The 16,578-nt window shown below is 51.3% G+C and overlaps 1 protein-coding gene across 2 annotated transcripts; it reads left to right on the forward strand.

Moving 5' to 3' along the window:
- The first annotated feature begins 1,201 nt into the window (after nt 1–1,201).
- Nucleotides 1,202–16,331, forward strand: TMEM72 (transmembrane protein 72). Of its 2 annotated transcripts, none has more exons than XM_012723879.1 (5): nt 1,202–1,451; nt 8,764–8,958; nt 10,244–10,315; nt 11,834–11,973; nt 12,867–16,331. In XM_012723879.1, exons 4-5 carry the CDS (start codon nt 11,913–11,915, stop codon nt 13,346–13,348), a joined length of 543 nt encoding a protein of 180 aa, XP_012579333.1. In that variant the 5' UTR covers nt 1,202–1,451; nt 8,764–8,958; nt 10,244–10,315; nt 11,834–11,912; the 3' UTR covers nt 13,349–16,331. The 2 variants fall into 2 exon arrangements, with proteins under 2 accessions (XP_012579333.1, XP_004680697.1); XM_004680640.2 differs by having other exon boundaries at nt 1,299–1,451; nt 8,892–8,958.
- The last annotated feature ends 247 nt before the right edge of the window (nt 16,332–16,578 follow it).

Genomic DNA, 16,578 nt, shown 5'->3' on the forward strand with positions numbered 1-16,578 from the left:
CCGGGGGAGTCAGTGTTTGGGCAAAGGAGCAAGAGGGATCACGGACCCGGAGGAATTGGGGGGTCTGATGCTGATGAACGCCATTTGCCCGTAAGTTAATGTAGGTAACCCAAGAGATATATACGGCAAATCACACATTTTAAACTTGATCTTAAAGATCACAGGAACATAGAGGCTCTTTAATTAATTCAAAAGGGGGATGGGTGAAAAAAAAATGAGAGTCCATGTGGGGTACTGTGGAATCTTGCTCAGGTTAATCAATCAAATGAAAATAATGTTTAATAACAATGATACCTATTTTTTATATGCATCTTCACCAAAGGAAAAAGCAAAACTGACTATACCTGACTTTCTCATTACTACTGGGATTTGCTTTGGGGTGGGGGTGTTTCTCCTCATTGGTTTGGTTGTGTTGTCTATGCCATATAAACAAAGGGGGAAATTTTCAGGAAAAAAAAAAGTGATATCATTCCATCCCCTACATTAATTAGTAAGTTACGAGTGAGTAGAAGTCCACCTCTGTCTGACTCGTAGAGGCTGGGTTTCTTGGTCCCATTCTCAGAACACACTTTGAAAACCACCCATTCAGCCAAACTCTGTCATTTGTCTTCTACAAAAGTTACTAAGCTCACAAATATCTTTAGCCAAGGTCACCCAGTTAATCATTGATGTAGCAGCTCCCGTCCCAAGGACTCGTAGTGATTTCCCACATCACCTGTCCTGGACACATGGCGTGGGCCTGAGCTAAGTGTGTCTGGTCTCAGTCCAAATCCACCGTCGGACTCAAAGGCTCTCTAATCCACCTATACACTGAATAGACGCTGGGAACGCTTTGTAAAAGTTTCTACTGGAGATTTAAAGATACATCCCTCTCTCCAGCACACGCACACACAAGGACCTGCACACACAGACTCACCTCGGCCCCTGCCTCTCGTGGACCCCAAAGGCCTGTGACCCAGGTGTGACTTTCTCAGCTCTGCCCAGTACACTCAGACCTGGGCTGGCTCCTCGTCTCCCTCCTCCCAGCCAGAAATGGTTAATTGCCAGCTCCCGGCTGCCTCCGGCCCAGCCCTCATCGGCCTGATCTCAGGAGGCGGCAGCTGCGGGCCAGCCAGGCTGCAGAGCAGCGGGGTACTCTTCCTCGGTAATGATTAAGCTGAGTGCCTGGTAAGGGCACGGGCCGCTGAGCCAGGAAGGTGAGGCCTATTCACACCTCGGCCAGCCCGTGGTGGCCAGGACTGGTTTGGGAAGGCAGCGCCCCAGGGGCCAGGGACCCGGAACTGGCTGCTGCATCCTGCCGCTGCACACCAGCATCTTGGAGCATCTCGGGCTGGAGCCTCTGCTGCCTTCCCTTGGGGACCCAGCCTTTGCCCCCCACACCATGAAGCTGCAGGTGTTCTGGACTGGCCTGGAGTACACCTGCCGGCTCTTAGGCCTCGCCACTGCTGCAGGTAAGACACCTCCCTGCACAACTGCCCACACACAGGGCTGCCTGCGGGCGGGAGATGCCAGGCTGGGAGGGGGAGACATATCTGAGCGCATCTGTTCTTCACTTTTCTTCCTGAGACCCCAAGACACACTGCTCTGCAGAGCAGCAGCAGGTGGGGGGGGGGGTGAACCTGGGGCTGGAAACCAGAAGGCAGCTGGGTGCTAAATCTCTGCTTAGCAGCTCATCGTGCAGGTGCCCCTGGGATGGCACCTGCATCCCATCTGTGAAGTGAGTCAAGCGAGCCTGCCTCACTGCCTCAGGTCTGCTGGGAGGTAGAGGTGGGAGCTGGAGGCTAAGGCAGGTGTTGGACTTGGCAAACGTGAGACGTGGGAGCATCACTGTGTAGGGGCAAGGTCAGTGATCCTCCCCTTGCATTACTCCAACCACATCCCCATTTACAGGAGAGAATTGCCAGCCCCCAGGGCAGCTGAGCTGCAAAGCTGGACATGGGAGCCGGGGTTTCCCCAATGTGCAATGAGTTTGGAGGGAGAAATAATTTCCACTGCTGGCTTCTTCTCTTTCCTTGAACCTGGTCATAAAACTGTTGGACTTTCTGGGAGGACGGACAGACAGTTAAAGCTGAACTGTCGCAGCCACAATCCCGAGCCCTGTCTACTCCCTTTCCCAGCACAGACCCAGCCCTTAACCCTGTGACTCCCCTCCCCATGGCTAGGGCCTGTCGGGGGGAAGTGAGCCCTAAACTCTGGGACCCCCATCCCCTAATGACAAGGAACACACACAAGTCATCAGTTTTCCTGCAACAATAGTAATCTTGCACCCGGGTCTTGGCAATGGGAAATGTCCACTTACCAGGCCCAGGTAGCACTGGCTCTGGCCCCAGCCCTGTCACTCACTGAGGTGTGGTCATGAGAGACTTTGGGACCACACTTCTGATCTGTGAAGCAGAGACTTCTGGAGCTGCTGGCTGGAGGTTCTAGAGGAGCAAGAATGCGTGAACTGAGCATAGGTAGGTAGAGCTGAGGATGCAAACATCTTGGGAAAAGTCCCCAGGACACAGTTCAGAACTCAGGGGGACCTGTGTCATCCCCAAGGTGCCAGGCCAGGCTCCCAGGTAGGCTGGTTAGTGGGCTGTTCTAGAAACTAGACTCTGGCTTATAACAGGAAGGACTGCTGGAGAAGCTCAAACCCCAGGCCTCCTGTTACCAGATGAAACAGCTGAGCTTAAGTAGAGGCAGTGACCTTACCCAAGGTCACATTGCAAGAGAGGGACAGCCAGCCTAGAGCCTGGTCTCTCAGCTTTGGAAAAGGCCAGGGCTCTGGCCAAAATCAGGGAACCCCTATCCAGCAGACACACCAGGAAAAGTTGAGAAGTGCCCTAGGTAACTACGTTAAGAGAAGAGATGGTTGTCACCTCCTTCAGATCTACCTTGTCACCTCCTCAAAGTGACCACCATAGTCACCACGTAGGCCCCAGTGTCCATGCAGAGGAGGTGAAATAATCCTACATGGGGCTTCTGTGTCTGGGCTCTGGTTGGAGTCCCACCTCCTCTGGGCCTGCCTCCTGTTGGGAAGCTCTTATGATGTATCTCTCCTTCTGCTAGATTAGCTAAAGACAGCTTAAAAATCTGATTTATGTGAGCCAGTGAAAGGATCTGAAGCCACAGCACACACATACACGTACATACTGCTCCCTTAACTCTTATCTCTGCAGAAAGGGCTGCTGTTAATGCTGAGGAGAGGCCTCCCACTTGGTCTTGATAGAATCCAGGCTAAAAATAGCCCACAAGTTGCCTTCTAATGGCCAGGCTTTCCAATAATCTTGCTTGGGCTTTCTAGAGTGCCAGGAGCAAGTGGGGAGCTAGCAGAAGGGGCTTAGGTGCTCTTGGGCAAATCTCAAGTTTCTTCCAGCATCCCTGAACTCCTGGCCTACATCCAAGGTGTAAGATTTGCAAATTCCTTAGTCCCTTAAGCCTCTTTTCTGTTGAAATCTCTGTTGAAAAGTCCTGGGCCTCAATTATGGTTGCTAGAGAAGGAAGAAACTTCAGGCAGACGCTGCCAGTTTGCAGAAAACTTATGAGACCTAAGGTGGCCCCTGGGCACCTCTGGGAAGGAGTGTGGGGTCACTAGGCGCTAGGGTAAGTGTGAGGCTCAGGGTCACCCTGGCCCTCCTCTCCAGGACCAGGCAGCTTTGGGTCAAGCGGCCTCCTCCCTGGACTCCCTGCTCCTTTGCAGATGGAGTATGACATGGGACTGTCAGAGACACTAAGGACACCCAGGCCCTGGGGCCTCCACCGGCACAGGAGGCCTAGTAGCGGTGGCTGCACAAACCCTGCACAGGTGCTGGCTGGCTGAGCTCACCCTCTGTCGGGCCTATGTTAGGGCATCTGTGGTCCAGTGCATTGCTGCCCCCCCACTCAGACTCCCCTCACCATGAGTAGTGTCGAGCACAGACAGCACAGTGCCACTGTTAAGGGGAAGGATGCCCCACAGACAGGCGCCCAGTCCACTCTGGGCTACCCTGTAACACCTCCTCCAAACTAAAGTAAAACTGGCCATGGGCATTCTGCATCCAGACAGAAATGTTTCTGGCATTAGACGGCCCCTCCCTTAAATCAGCCTCAGGGTCTGTAGGCCAGCAGAGTCTCGTGCCCCCCAACTGTCTTCCACTTGGCTGGCTTCACGCCCCTTTCCCTTGATAGCAAAAAGCTGAGCTTAATCCCATTTTATAAATGAGGAGGCTGAGGCTCAGGATGTTCGGGTCGCTTGGCAGTGTCGCAGGGCAAGCTGAGAGCAGGTCTGGTGTTGGGTGCAGTCTGCCCACTTACAGGGTGGTGGCGCGGGGACCCATGGGGGCTGTCAGCCTGCAGCTCCAAAGAGGACGGCAGCAGGCAGCCAACAGGAAACAAGCTGAGGTTGAGACAGAGCGGTTTTGAGCAAGCCCCCTTGTCGGGCTATCATACTCTTTCTCACAAATCAACTGCTTTGAATCAACCTGGAATCACTTAAGGGTTTTGTTTTGTTCCAGGTTTTTGACCCATTAACCTCTCTCTACTTAAAGGACAGAGTCGCATTCCAAACAGCTCTATTCCTTGCCATACTGCATTCAAAAGCGAGACTTGACTTACTAATATAGACTAAGACAAAAGAAGCATTTAAACCCAGATGTTCTCATTATTTTTTAAAGAGTACAGCAAATGCATAATTTGACCTTCACCCAATTCAAAGCTTTTAAAAAAATAAATGCTTCTGAAGTAACCATGCTAGGCCCTCCATGCTAATTTCCATCCTCCTCAAATGTATGTCCCGTGACCACTTCCTGACAATTTAGGAAGCTTTATGCCCTCCCACACATCTGCAGGTGGATTTATTGCCTGCGTAATACCATGTTGTTTTCAGACCCTTCAAGTGGATATTGGCTGTTTTCTTTTCCTAGCAGATTTTTCTTATGAGGAAATGAACATCTTTGCCCCTGTTTCACCCTCTTCTGCTGAAAGACAATGTGATTTGTTTCAAGTGTTTCTTTCTTTCTGTTTGTGAGCTCTTCCTTAGATTTAGAACATGAAATCAAGACCTCCAGTTAAGATTTATTTATTTGGAATATATTTGCTCAATTCCACTTTCTGCAAGGTAGACAGGTAGATTAGGATGGTATCATCTTGCCCTAACTAAGTGCATGGTCTGACTGCAGAGACAAACTAAGACTCCAGTGCCAAGCTCCGCAGGGCAGTGTTTGAGAGGAGGGAGTGTGTGCCCTGTTCCACCACTGCCTTGGTGTGTGACCCATTCACTTTAAATGTGAGTATCAGTTGGATCTACTCTCTAGCATTGGTGCATTCAATAACACAAAACTAAACCAGCAAACTGCCTAGAATATAGATTCTCACTGGGTGCTAGTTAATTTCAGGGGAATATCCAAACATGGGGGCTGTCCAGCATGTGTATTGGATTCTTCTCTTAGAGTGGAAAGAGAAGGAAGATGAAAATAAAGGAAACAGCAAGTAGATGATCATAGATGATGCCAATGGTCTTAAACTGAGTAGGATTTTCCTTCACAATTTGAACGTGGGCCATTAAAATCAGCCTATAAGAAATTGATTCTTTCTGTACCACAGTCGTAATCAAATCAGAAGGAAGATGTTGGCCTCTTATTTTTTTTTTTTTTTGATCTGGTAGCTCACCTTCAGTGCTGCATACTGTCTAATGTGGACTATTATCAGAAAGGAATATAGACAAACACAAATGGCCGATATTAAGGTACCCTCCTGGGGCCTCCTCTGAGTCTCTCAACCCTAGCACGTGTCTCCCTCATCTGCCTGTGGCCTTCGCTTCTGAGCTGCATGCTGACAGTCTTCTGACTTCCCACGGTGCCACCACTTTGTGAATGGGCACATTGAGTGTTCCTGAGACCAAGTAAAGAAACGCGGTTTGTGCAACATGGAGAGAGAAGATGGTAAGGCCACTGCTTTCCGGCACCCAGAAAGCTACCATTGGAAGAGTAAGCAGATTCTCTTTGCATGAATAAGAGCATGAGAAGCAAATACCTTGGCAAATATCTTGATGGGAATTTAAGACCTAGAAAAAATTTCTCCTGTGGATCCTTATGAAAAAGGAGACAATCTTTTGGGGCAACAATCTCCCAAAAGTGCCAGTGGACAAAATGGACAAATCTCAAAGCAATTATGTTTTAAAAGTGCACACTGTATAACTCCATTTATATAAGTTTCTTTTTAAAAATTCAAACTAATCTCCAGTGACAGAATGTAGACCCATTTTTGCTTAGAGATTACTAAGGGAGATTAGATGGTAGGGTTATAAGGACAAGCGGAAACTTTGGGGTTGGTAGATATTTTATTATCTCAGTTTTGATGGATACTTACCAAGTCACATATGCAGATATATGTAAATATATGTAGATTGTCATGTGTCAATTATACCTCAATCAAGCTGCTTTTGGAAGTGGACATGTCCATCATCTATAATGCTGTGAAACATGAGCAAAGCCTTAGTGGCCTATGGCAGTAAGCTGTTGTTGTCAATCAGGGCAAGTAGGTGGATGAGACATTGACTGCTAGTCTCAACCATGCTACAGCAGGGGCCTGAAACAGAAAATCAATGAGCAGCATCAGGCATTGGAGAGTCTGTTAGCTACACTGAAAACACACACTAATGGCAGGCAGGGATGACAATAAACCCCTGCCTTCCCCTTGAGACTACTGCTCGGACCAGGCTGCCTCTCTAATAATTCCATTAGCCACCGTCTACATTTGCACAAAATGCCATAATTTACTAAAACTGGAGGCTCATAGCTAGTTAAGCATGTTTTTATTATCCTCATTTTCTAGAAAAAGCAGAAAGGAGTTATGATTTGTTTGAGGAGACTAACTGAAGCTTTTCTGATCAAGCCTTGCAATCTCCCGCTACCACACAGCATCCTTGAACTCTGAGGCCGGAGCTTCAAGAGGCCCAGAGGGATGCTCAGAAGTGCCACAAGCTCTGTTTCTGTGGACAGACAGATGCGGAGGACAGACAGAGGAACTCATGCCAGTCAGCATTGTTTCAAGCATGGGCTGTCTGCAAGGACATGAATCCCAGTTCCTTATATGAGGGGAAAATAAGGACCTTCTCATACAAACAAAATCATCAGAAATTTGCTATTTCTAGACCCCTACTCTAGGAAATAGTACAATAGACCATAAAATCTAAACCAACAGAATCAAGCAGAAAGCAGATGATCACTGACACCCAAGTCCAAGGATCACAGGCTCCCATGAGAACCTCCATAGGTCCTGCAAGACCCCTGTCCTCCCAGGTCCTTGCTGCTTGCTGGCTGTGCCAGATGAGGGGACCAGTCCCACACCCCTCCACAGAACTGGCCTAACTGGTAGAGCACTCAGTGGTGTATACACAGGCAGCCCAGTGACACAGGAGTTTTATTCTCCCCACTTTTAGTAAGAAGAGGATCCCTACTTCTGACTCCTCTCCCTGCTCTCCTCCTCCAGCCTGGGCTTGTAGAATCCACCCCGGTCATCTTTGGTTAATAGATTTTAGGAGGTGACCCCACTGGCTGCGGCTAGCTGGAGGCTGCGAGCACTGGGCAGGCCCGGGGGCACTGGCATCTACCAGGCACAAGACCCTGCATTTCAGACTCACTGTGTTCTCTAATCCAAGCAGCAGGTCTGCACACTACCTTACACTCCCCATGGATAAGAAAACCCAGTTCAGATGGGGTAAGCACTTCCCACAGTTACCCAGGTAATAACAACAATCTGTTTGCTTTATTGTTAATTTATTTTTTAACAGGAAAGCTGCCACTAGAGCACTCCCCAAATTCGCCTTTGAAGACTGAAGCTTTGTTTCAGTCAAAAGGAGTCAAAATAGTTCTCTCTATGGCAAAGTGGGGCAATCAGGGAAAGGCCTGAGTTCCTAAGACCCTCTCCTGCCATCTGCTGGCCATGTCGCCATAACAAGCCCACGCAAATCTGCAGACCCAGACTGAGGGGAATGAAGCAGCCCCCTGAACCACAGACTCAGGGCCGCCACGTGTGCTTCCCAGGCCTGACTTTCTGGGAGGCAGATGAGGCGAAGACATGATCTCAGACTGTGTCCTCCAAGCCCAGAGAGAGAGAAACAGGGGGGTGCTTGGGCTGAAATTAATTAGGCCAGAAAGAAGTTGATGAACAAATTTACATGGTCCTAGAGGAAGGTCTGGGGACACCTCAGTGTTACCTTGGGGTGTCATCAGTGAGTGCATGGGGTCAGAGCTGCAGCTGGCTAAGTGGAGCTGTGAGAGTGGACCCCTACACTCCCCCTGGAGACAAGTGGGAGCCAGCAAGTCTACAAAGGTGGGTCCAGAACAAAGCCCACCCCAGAAAAACACAAGCTCAGGTGCTTGAACTCCACTCCAACTGCCAAGAATGAGCAGGGAAGAGCTCAGCCAGAGAAGCGTCTCATGCCAGAGCAGACCCCAGGGACTTAAGCAGAACCGGGTGCAAAGCAATAGCGCATGTGCGTGTGTAGTGCAGCCACCATGCGGCAAGCGAGCACCAGCTGGGCAAGGCAGCGGGGTGGCACCCAAGGGCACCGACCCACGGGCACACACTGAAGCCCAGGGCACTTGGGTATGGCCTGCAGGACAGTGAGGAGGGCAGCTATGTGGAAGAAAGGGTAGTGGGCTGTCTTTGGGGCCACTGGGGGTGGTATTGTGATAATCTGGCCTGAGAAACAGGGGGATCTGTGCTCTGGGGTTCTGCTGAAAACCCTTCTATTTACCAGGGACCAATCCAGAAGGCTCTTTTCTCCTTGCATCTTCCCAGCTGCTGCTCCCTGAGACAGAAAAGCCCACCCAGGCTGTGGGTCACAGGCTCACTGAGGCCAAGGAGCCCAGCCCAGGGCAGCGCTGTGGCCAAGCACCTGGGCTCACTTCCTCCTCTCCTCCCCCCAGTGCTGATCGGCGTGGGCACTGAGACCTTCCTGCAGGCTCGGTTCAGAAGCCTGGCTTTCTACCTACTGTGAGTATGTGGACACAGGTCCTCCCTGCTAACCTCACACGGCTAACCTGAGTCTATCGGTAGAGACTAGCCCAGAGTATTCCCCCTTTCCCATGCTCACTCCAATCTACCCCAGAGGTGGAAGGAGCCGAGGGGACTTTTAAGAAATCATCTGGTCTGGGGACACCTTTAGTCAGACCATTAAGTCAAAGGACGAGCCTATCCCATAGTGGTCATTATATAAGTGATAGTTACTACCATGTAAAAGCTGAAGGGCAATCATTAGACACTGAGCGAGAGTAGGAAAAGGTAGAGGCTGAGTACTAGTCATGCAGAGAAAAACAATACTAATGAAACTTTATATACTGATCACCATCACTTTGCCTGTGCAAAAAAAAAAAAGTACCACTTTGTCTGTGGTACTTGCAGGCTTTCTGTGTAGTGAGAAGAATATGGGCATTCAATTAAGTCTTTAGAAATTCTAAAGCAGCTGAAAATTTTTCAGTTCAGCAGGCCAGTGAGACCCTCAAATAGAAAAGAAACTTCTATTCCCAAAGATTCTGCTATATTAAATCTGGGGCTGACACGGCATTATGATTTTACGTATTCCCCAGAAGCGCCTTACTGGGGTCCCTGGCCACACATGGAGCAGAGGCACTTTCGCAGCTTCTAGACTAGGAGAAATATCAGCACGTTCAGGGGTCAGAGGGACCCTTGGGGCAGCCCATGGCTGACTGAGTGGAGAACAGGAGTGGGCAAGGGGAGAAACAGGGAATCAGGGAGACCAAAACGGGGAGGTTGGCGCAGGGGTTTGGGGGTCAGTGCCCAAACTCAGACAATACAGGGGAGGCCAGAGAGAATGAGAGCAAGTCAGGGGCTACTTGAGGAGTGACACCAAGTGCTCCTGCTGACTACTTAAATGCCTGGTGCACAGCCAGACGGTGAGTGTCCCTCCAGCTGACAGTGGGCAGAAGACGTGCCTGCCAGTGTCCACAGGGTTGTCAGGGGCAAGGGAGTGTCCCTGCTGTCCCGTAGCTCCCTGCTCATCTGTTTCTGGGCCCTGGCCCTGACCCCTCCCTCCACCACAGCCCAATGCACCACAGGCCCTGGCACTGAGGCAGGTCCTGGTGGGTGGTGACTGGGTGACAGGATTAGGTCAGGAAATGCCCGACCAGATGGCCAGTTGAGGATGCCCAGGAGGCCAAGTCGCTTTGAGAAGGCAGTGAAAACTGTCCCAAACTTTGCAGTGGGAAAGCAAAAGGAGGATCGGAGGGTTCTGGGCCCCCCTCACCTGTCTCCACCATAGATTTACAGGAGCCGCCGTCTCTTTGTGTGAAGGGGCCTACTTTGTGACGCGGCTGCTGAGCTTCTGCTTCCAGTAAGTACGCTGCTTTCAGAGGGGCCCTCTACCAGCCCGCCTCCCTGGCCCAACACTTCCAGCTGCCTCCACCTGGCCATGGCCAGGGCGATGTCCTGCCCCCCATAGCAGCGTGGATAGGTCCCCTGGCCGCAGCGTGGCCGCCCTAGGCTGGACATGGGCTTTGGACTATGGGTTCAGTGTTCCTCCTTTCCCTGCTCCCAAGCAGGAGAGTGGCCTGACATACTCCTTACAGGCTTATCTCCCCACTCCCATCCCCCACTACCAGAATTCCCCAGTACCCATGCTGCAACCAGTTGCTGTACCCACAGTCCAAGCCATCCCCTGGGGAGTGAGGACCCTGAGGGAGATGTGGTTTTCAGTGTGCAAGGCTGGGTTTGAGGCCTGGCTCCAAGTCCTGCTGGACCACAGTTTTCCACTCTCTGTGGGAGACAGAAGTGCAGGCCTCGTAGGAGCTAGGGAAGTCACGTGACCTTGGAGACACACTTGCTGCCCAGCAGTGGTCATTTCTTGAAAGTTGTCACCAGTGTGATTAAAGGCTGATCCTGGGCCTTGACTCTCAGGACCTATCTCAGTGGGTCTCTAAGTAGTTGGCAAAAGCCAGGCCAAGCCTCAAATCCAACTGTCCTGATGGTGCGCAAGGCCACCAGCTGCCTCTCTGGACCACCATCCCTTGGGCCAGCATCCCTAAGGCAACAACATCTATGCACAACACACTGTCCGGGGATACTTGCAACTTCTTCAGGGCAAGGAGGAAGGAGCCCTGGACCTAAAGCGGCATTTAACCTGGTCTGAACTCCCTGCATTCCCAAACAAGGGCTGCACACAAAAGAGTGACCACCAGGGGGCACCAATGAACCATGACAGTTGACAGCTGTGCTCTAGGCCAGTACATGTGAAGCAACCCTGCAGGAGGCAGTGTGCAGGACCCCACTCCACATGAATTCAGAGGATAACTGAGAAGGCCTAAAATCAAGCACTTTCCTTTCTCTTTTGTAACCTGAAAGCAGTGACCCTCAATAAACCTGCACAGTATCAGGCCTATATGTCCTTATGTAGTCCCTGCATGCCAGTTAGAGAAAATCCCCTCTGAGCTGCCATCTTTTGCAGAGGCAGGCATGGTAAGCAGGGTGCAGCTGTGCTCCAGCCTCTCCTACACGTGGCCAAGCTTCTGGTGCAGTACACAACCCGCAGCATGCCGCACGCAGTGTTCTCTACTGCACATCTCTTGATCCACTGTGGCTTTCCCGTGGGCCCCAAGTCTCCTACTATCCTCACTACCTTTGCAATATCCTGAAAGTTTTTAACTTCCTCTGTCCTTGATAGGGCTGGGAGGCCTTTCAGAAAACGTGTAGATCCTACGGAGGGGTGCAGTGAGGATTTCAGCCCTGGGGTACTCAGCCAGAGGCCGCTAAAAAGAACATGATCACGCAGGAAGAAATCCCAGTCTCCCATAGTGGTGTATGTTCTGGGGCTCTCCTGGGGTGCTTCCTGCTGACCCTAGATTCCCTCCCCCAGGTGTCAGCCGGGGTCCCTGGCCTACAGAGCATGGGAGAAGGCCCAGTGGCTGGGCTGCTTCCAGAAGTTCCTGGCCTACATGCTGCTGTCCGTGGCCTGCTTCCTGCACCCTGTGCTGGTCTGGCACGTGACCATCCCAGGTAGGAGCTCCAGGAAGCCTGTGAAAAGGTACCCCCAGGATAGGGGGGGCTCTGAGGAGGAGAGGCGGGAGCCCCCTTTCATAAGCCTGCTGGCTCTAGAGACCCCACTGATACCACTGGCCTAGACTGTGGAGACGAGGAAACTCTAGGCCAGCCTCCATGCTCCTCAATTGGCAGGAATCTCCCAAGAAGCATCCTTCATGCAGGCATCCAAAGTCTATGCCTGCCAAAGGGCTTCCTTTCAATGCCAGTGTGTGAACTGAGCTTCTCAAATCCACCCCCCTCCCCAGCACTTACCCACTCACATCCAAACACCTCAGCCTGGTTTGGAAGGCACCATATCCTAGAACCCTAAAGACCCCAGAAGTCTCATCATCCTCTCCCACCCCACTTCTTAGACCCAGTTGGTCAGCTGGGTTTCTGTTTATAGAAGCCAAAGCTCCAGACTCCCACATCCTGGGTTTTATCCATGGCTTACTCTGTTAGAACTCATTGTCCCCTAGCCCCAACTATGAGCACTGCTCCTGCCCAGGGCCCATCTCAAAAGCCAGGATGCCCAGCACCCAGGGACGCATCGCTGAAATGTGCAGCTTCTTCAGCCTTCCAGCAGTTTCCCTTAACTGCCCATCACAGCCTCTCAAGGCCCTCCATGAGGCCCTGCAGTGGACTCCTGAGAAGGATTCAGCCATGGCCTCCTGCTCCTCGAGGATGAGATGTACAGGCTGCGGGCTGGGCAGGCAGGCCACCCACCCCTGCTCCTCGGGGGTGCCAGGGTCCCGGCAGGAGACACAGAGCAACAAGTCTCAGCCTTGGACATGGGGACTCTGACCTGGAGTCTGAGCAAGGCTCTCTCCAGGATACACCCAGCATCCTAACCACCAGTTCTCTTCCAGGCTCCATGCTCATCACCACTGGCCTGGCCTACTTCCTGCTGAGCAAGCGGAAGAACAAGGCTGTCCCGGAGGCTCTGGCCTCCCCAGAGCAGTACACAGACCCCTCCAGCAGTGTCGTGAGCACCACTGGCTCTGGGGACACGGAGCAAACCTACACCTTCCAGGGGGCTCTCAAGGAGGGGCCCAGCTCCCTCTTTCTCCACATGAAGAGCATCCTGAAAGGGTCCAAGAGGCCCAGAGCCCACCAGCACCCAAACACCTTGACAGAGCTGACTCTGGAGCCAGCTGGCCTGCTGGCCAAGAAGAAGCAGGTGCACTTTGAAGATAACATGTCAGATGTCAGAATCATCCCCTCCCTCACCGAAGGCCTGGGTGACGAGGACAGTGAGCCAGAGGAGACAGCCTCTGACACCACCCCCATCCTCCCGGCACCCCAGGCCCCACTTTTCCTGGCTTCTCTCACAGGAACCGGCCTCTTCTGAGCTGTTTGCCCCCGCCTGGGGCTCTGCAGAGACAGGTGGGCCTACCTGGAGTTTCCTGATTCTGAGGGTCCTCCAGGGCAGTCACAGGTGAGCTCTTCAAGGAGTCTGGGCCTTTAGGGCCTCAGGCTGTATGGCAGGCCCTGCAGAGGCTTGGAGAGAACCACAGAAGCTCAACAGCCTCAGCCCAGAACAAGTTCTTCCCTCCTGGACGTGGAGTGTGGAAAGCTTTGTGCTGCACCCAAAAGGGAGCTTCACTCCCACCTCATGCAGGTCTGCCTCAGCCCCAGGAGAAGTCATCTTGCTCTGCACATAGGGCCCAGCTTTCTACAAGCACTCACGGCCCACCCATCCAGCTCCAAGGGACCAGGAATGCCCCGCAAGGGAAGCGTCTCCAAGGAGAGTGTTGAAAGCAGCCATCACACCCCAAACGAGATTGCTTAGAGGACGGGAAGGGAAGCAAAACTACGTGGCCTCAACCACACCCAGTGCCACAGTGGGCCACATTCTCTCCACGCTCTGGGGCTGGCGCTGGACAGCAGGCGCTGCAGCCCCGGGAACAATGGCACTCTGTGCTCCCTGCAGGGCAAACAGGGCCAGACGTGAAGTCCGCAGCAGACGTGTTGCTGAGAGAGCCCTGCCTCCCCACCATGGGGAATTCATCAAGATTCCAAGTAGATGACATAAACTAAACAATCCTGAAAGCCGCCGGCAGGGCCGCAGCGCAGGACACAGAGCCCGCTGTGTGCAGCCCACGGCGGCAGCGCCAGGAGACGCCCCGCGCAGACCAGCAGCCACGCCATGCTCCGGGGTCTGGTAGCAAAATAGTTGACAAATAATATGCTTGTTCAACGTGGAAGAGAGGGACAGGTGAGGCAGGAAGGTGGGGGAAAAGGAGAAGGGGATAGGCAGACTAGCTCTCTACTGAGAACCTGCAGGTTGACAGCCCAGGATGTCAACAGCCCAGGTGACAAGAAACACACCTGGAAGAGTAACGTCTGAGCTGTCAGCCCCGATGCAATAAGCACTTCTGTAAAACCAAGCGCTAGAGTTTGGCTCGGACTATGTCTTGGAGGTGAGGTGGGCACTGGGCCCTGGGAGTCCCAGGTGAAGAGATGTGCCTGTGATGCAAGGCAGCGAGGTGCCCTGGGCTGGTCATGAGTCATGAGAGCGCGTGGGACATGCACCATTCGAGGCCGGGCTGGCTGTGATCTGACCGCTCAGCAAAGTCAAACCCTCCGGCACTCTCACTGCTATGGGAGAAAGTCAGAATGAGAGCGTCACATAGACCAGAGCCTGTGCCAGGTAGATAGCGAGAAAGTGGTTCTCCTCAGAGAAGGACGAATGCCATGCATCTCCTCCGACTCTCCGCCGAGACATTCCGGGCTCCCATCCTGCCCCACTGCCCACCCTGCAAAGACGTGATGATGGCCACCATCCTCTCTGAGAAACAGGACTCCGAGGACTGTCCCTGCTCTGGGCCACCTCCCTTTCCCTGCAAAAACTGGAAAAGATGTTTGATAAGTGACGAACTCTGGAAGCAAAAAGAGCACAAACCTGGTGCCATTCCATGTGCCGCTAGCACGCTGGCTGGCCTCTGGTCTCAGGTTCCCACCCTGGGAGGTGGGAAGAGCAACACTTCTCTCAGGACTGGTCCAGTTGCTTCTCCAGGAAGATGGGAAAGGGCTTTTCAGATTACAAATCACCCAAGCTGATGAGTGTACATATTCCTGTTACTGAAAGGGCCTCCCAGGAGGAAGGCTCCGAAAAGCACACACCACCGAGCCTCACGACTGCAGCAAGGCCGATGCAGGGCCAAGAGCTCCTTTCTTGATTCCAGTGCAAGAGCCTGGAAACTGGACGAGGCCACACCTGGCTGACAGCAAGCCAGAGCAGACCCCAGCCACGGTGCTGTGCTGGGGTTCAGCAGGTACATCCTCTCTCTCCCCAGCCAGTCCTAAAGAATGTTTGTGTTTAATTTTTACACCTACTTATTGAGATAAAATTCACATGCCATAAAAAAAATCATCAATTCACAATGCTCAATTAAATGCTTCTTAGTAGATTGGTAAGCCCCAACCCCTGAAGACTACTTCTCTGGTTTATGTCTAAGAGCTTGACTTTTTCACTTCCAAATGAGATAACGTAGCATTTCTTGATCTCATTTCACTTGGAACAGAGTCCTCAGCCCAAGCGTATCACCGCAGAGGGAAGGATTTCCTTCCTTCTCCTGACTGGACAGCACCCGCGTGTCTGTGTGCTCTTGTGTCTGTGTCTGCATTCATCGGTGGGTAGGCAGTTGTTTTTCATATCTTGACTTGTGAAAAGTGCTGCATTGACTGTGCAAGGGAGACCTCTCCTTGTGATCTAACTTTCATTTTTACTGGATATATAGCCAGAAGTGGATTGTTGGGTCATATGGAATTCTATTTTTAATTTTTGAGGAACCTCCATATTGTTTTCTACAGTGAGTAGCTATAACAAGTTACATTCCCATCAATGTGCACTGGGTCCCCTTTTATTCACATCTTTGCCAGCACTTGTTACCTCTTGTCCTTTTGCTAATCGTCATTCTAACATATATGAGCTCATACCTGATTGTGGATTTGCTTCACATTTCTGATGATAATGATGTCAAGTACCTTCTCGTGTACCTGTTGGCCATTTTCTTTGGAAGACTGTTCATTCTGCTTCTCTGCTCATTGTATAATCAAATTATTTCCTTGCTATATGAGTTCTTTATATAACTGGATACTAATCCTTTATCACATATGCGATTAACAAATATTTTCTTCCATTCTATAGGTTGTTTTTTTATTTTATTAATGCTTTCTCCTACTATTCAGAAAGTTTTTAGTTGGATGTAGCCCAACTTGTTTATTTTTGTTTTGGTTGCCTTATTTTCTACAGCAAATCTAAAAACTCCTTGTCAAGACCGATATCAAACAATTTATCCCCAATGTTGAATATAAGTGACAAGAGCAGACATCCTCATCTTATTCTTATTCCTGATCTTAGGGAGAGGGAGAGGAATTCAGTTTTTCTTTTTTTATTTATTTGTTTGTTTGTTTGTCTATGTACATAAGAACTGGGGTACAGGCCAGAGATGTGAGGGGTGAGAGGATTCACTATAGATAGAGTGGGGAGCGGAATAGGTAAACTGACCAAAATACACTGTTGAGGGGAGCAGTGGACAGATCAGGAGAGGTCTGCTGAGCCAAGTGGGTCAGATC

Source organism: Condylura cristata, unplaced genomic scaffold (genome assembly GCF_000260355.1).
Source record: "Condylura cristata isolate star-nosed mole 26May11 unplaced genomic scaffold, ConCri1.0 scaffold00011, whole genome shotgun sequence".
NCBI classification, from domain to species: domain Eukaryota; kingdom Metazoa; phylum Chordata; class Mammalia; order Eulipotyphla; family Talpidae; genus Condylura; species Condylura cristata.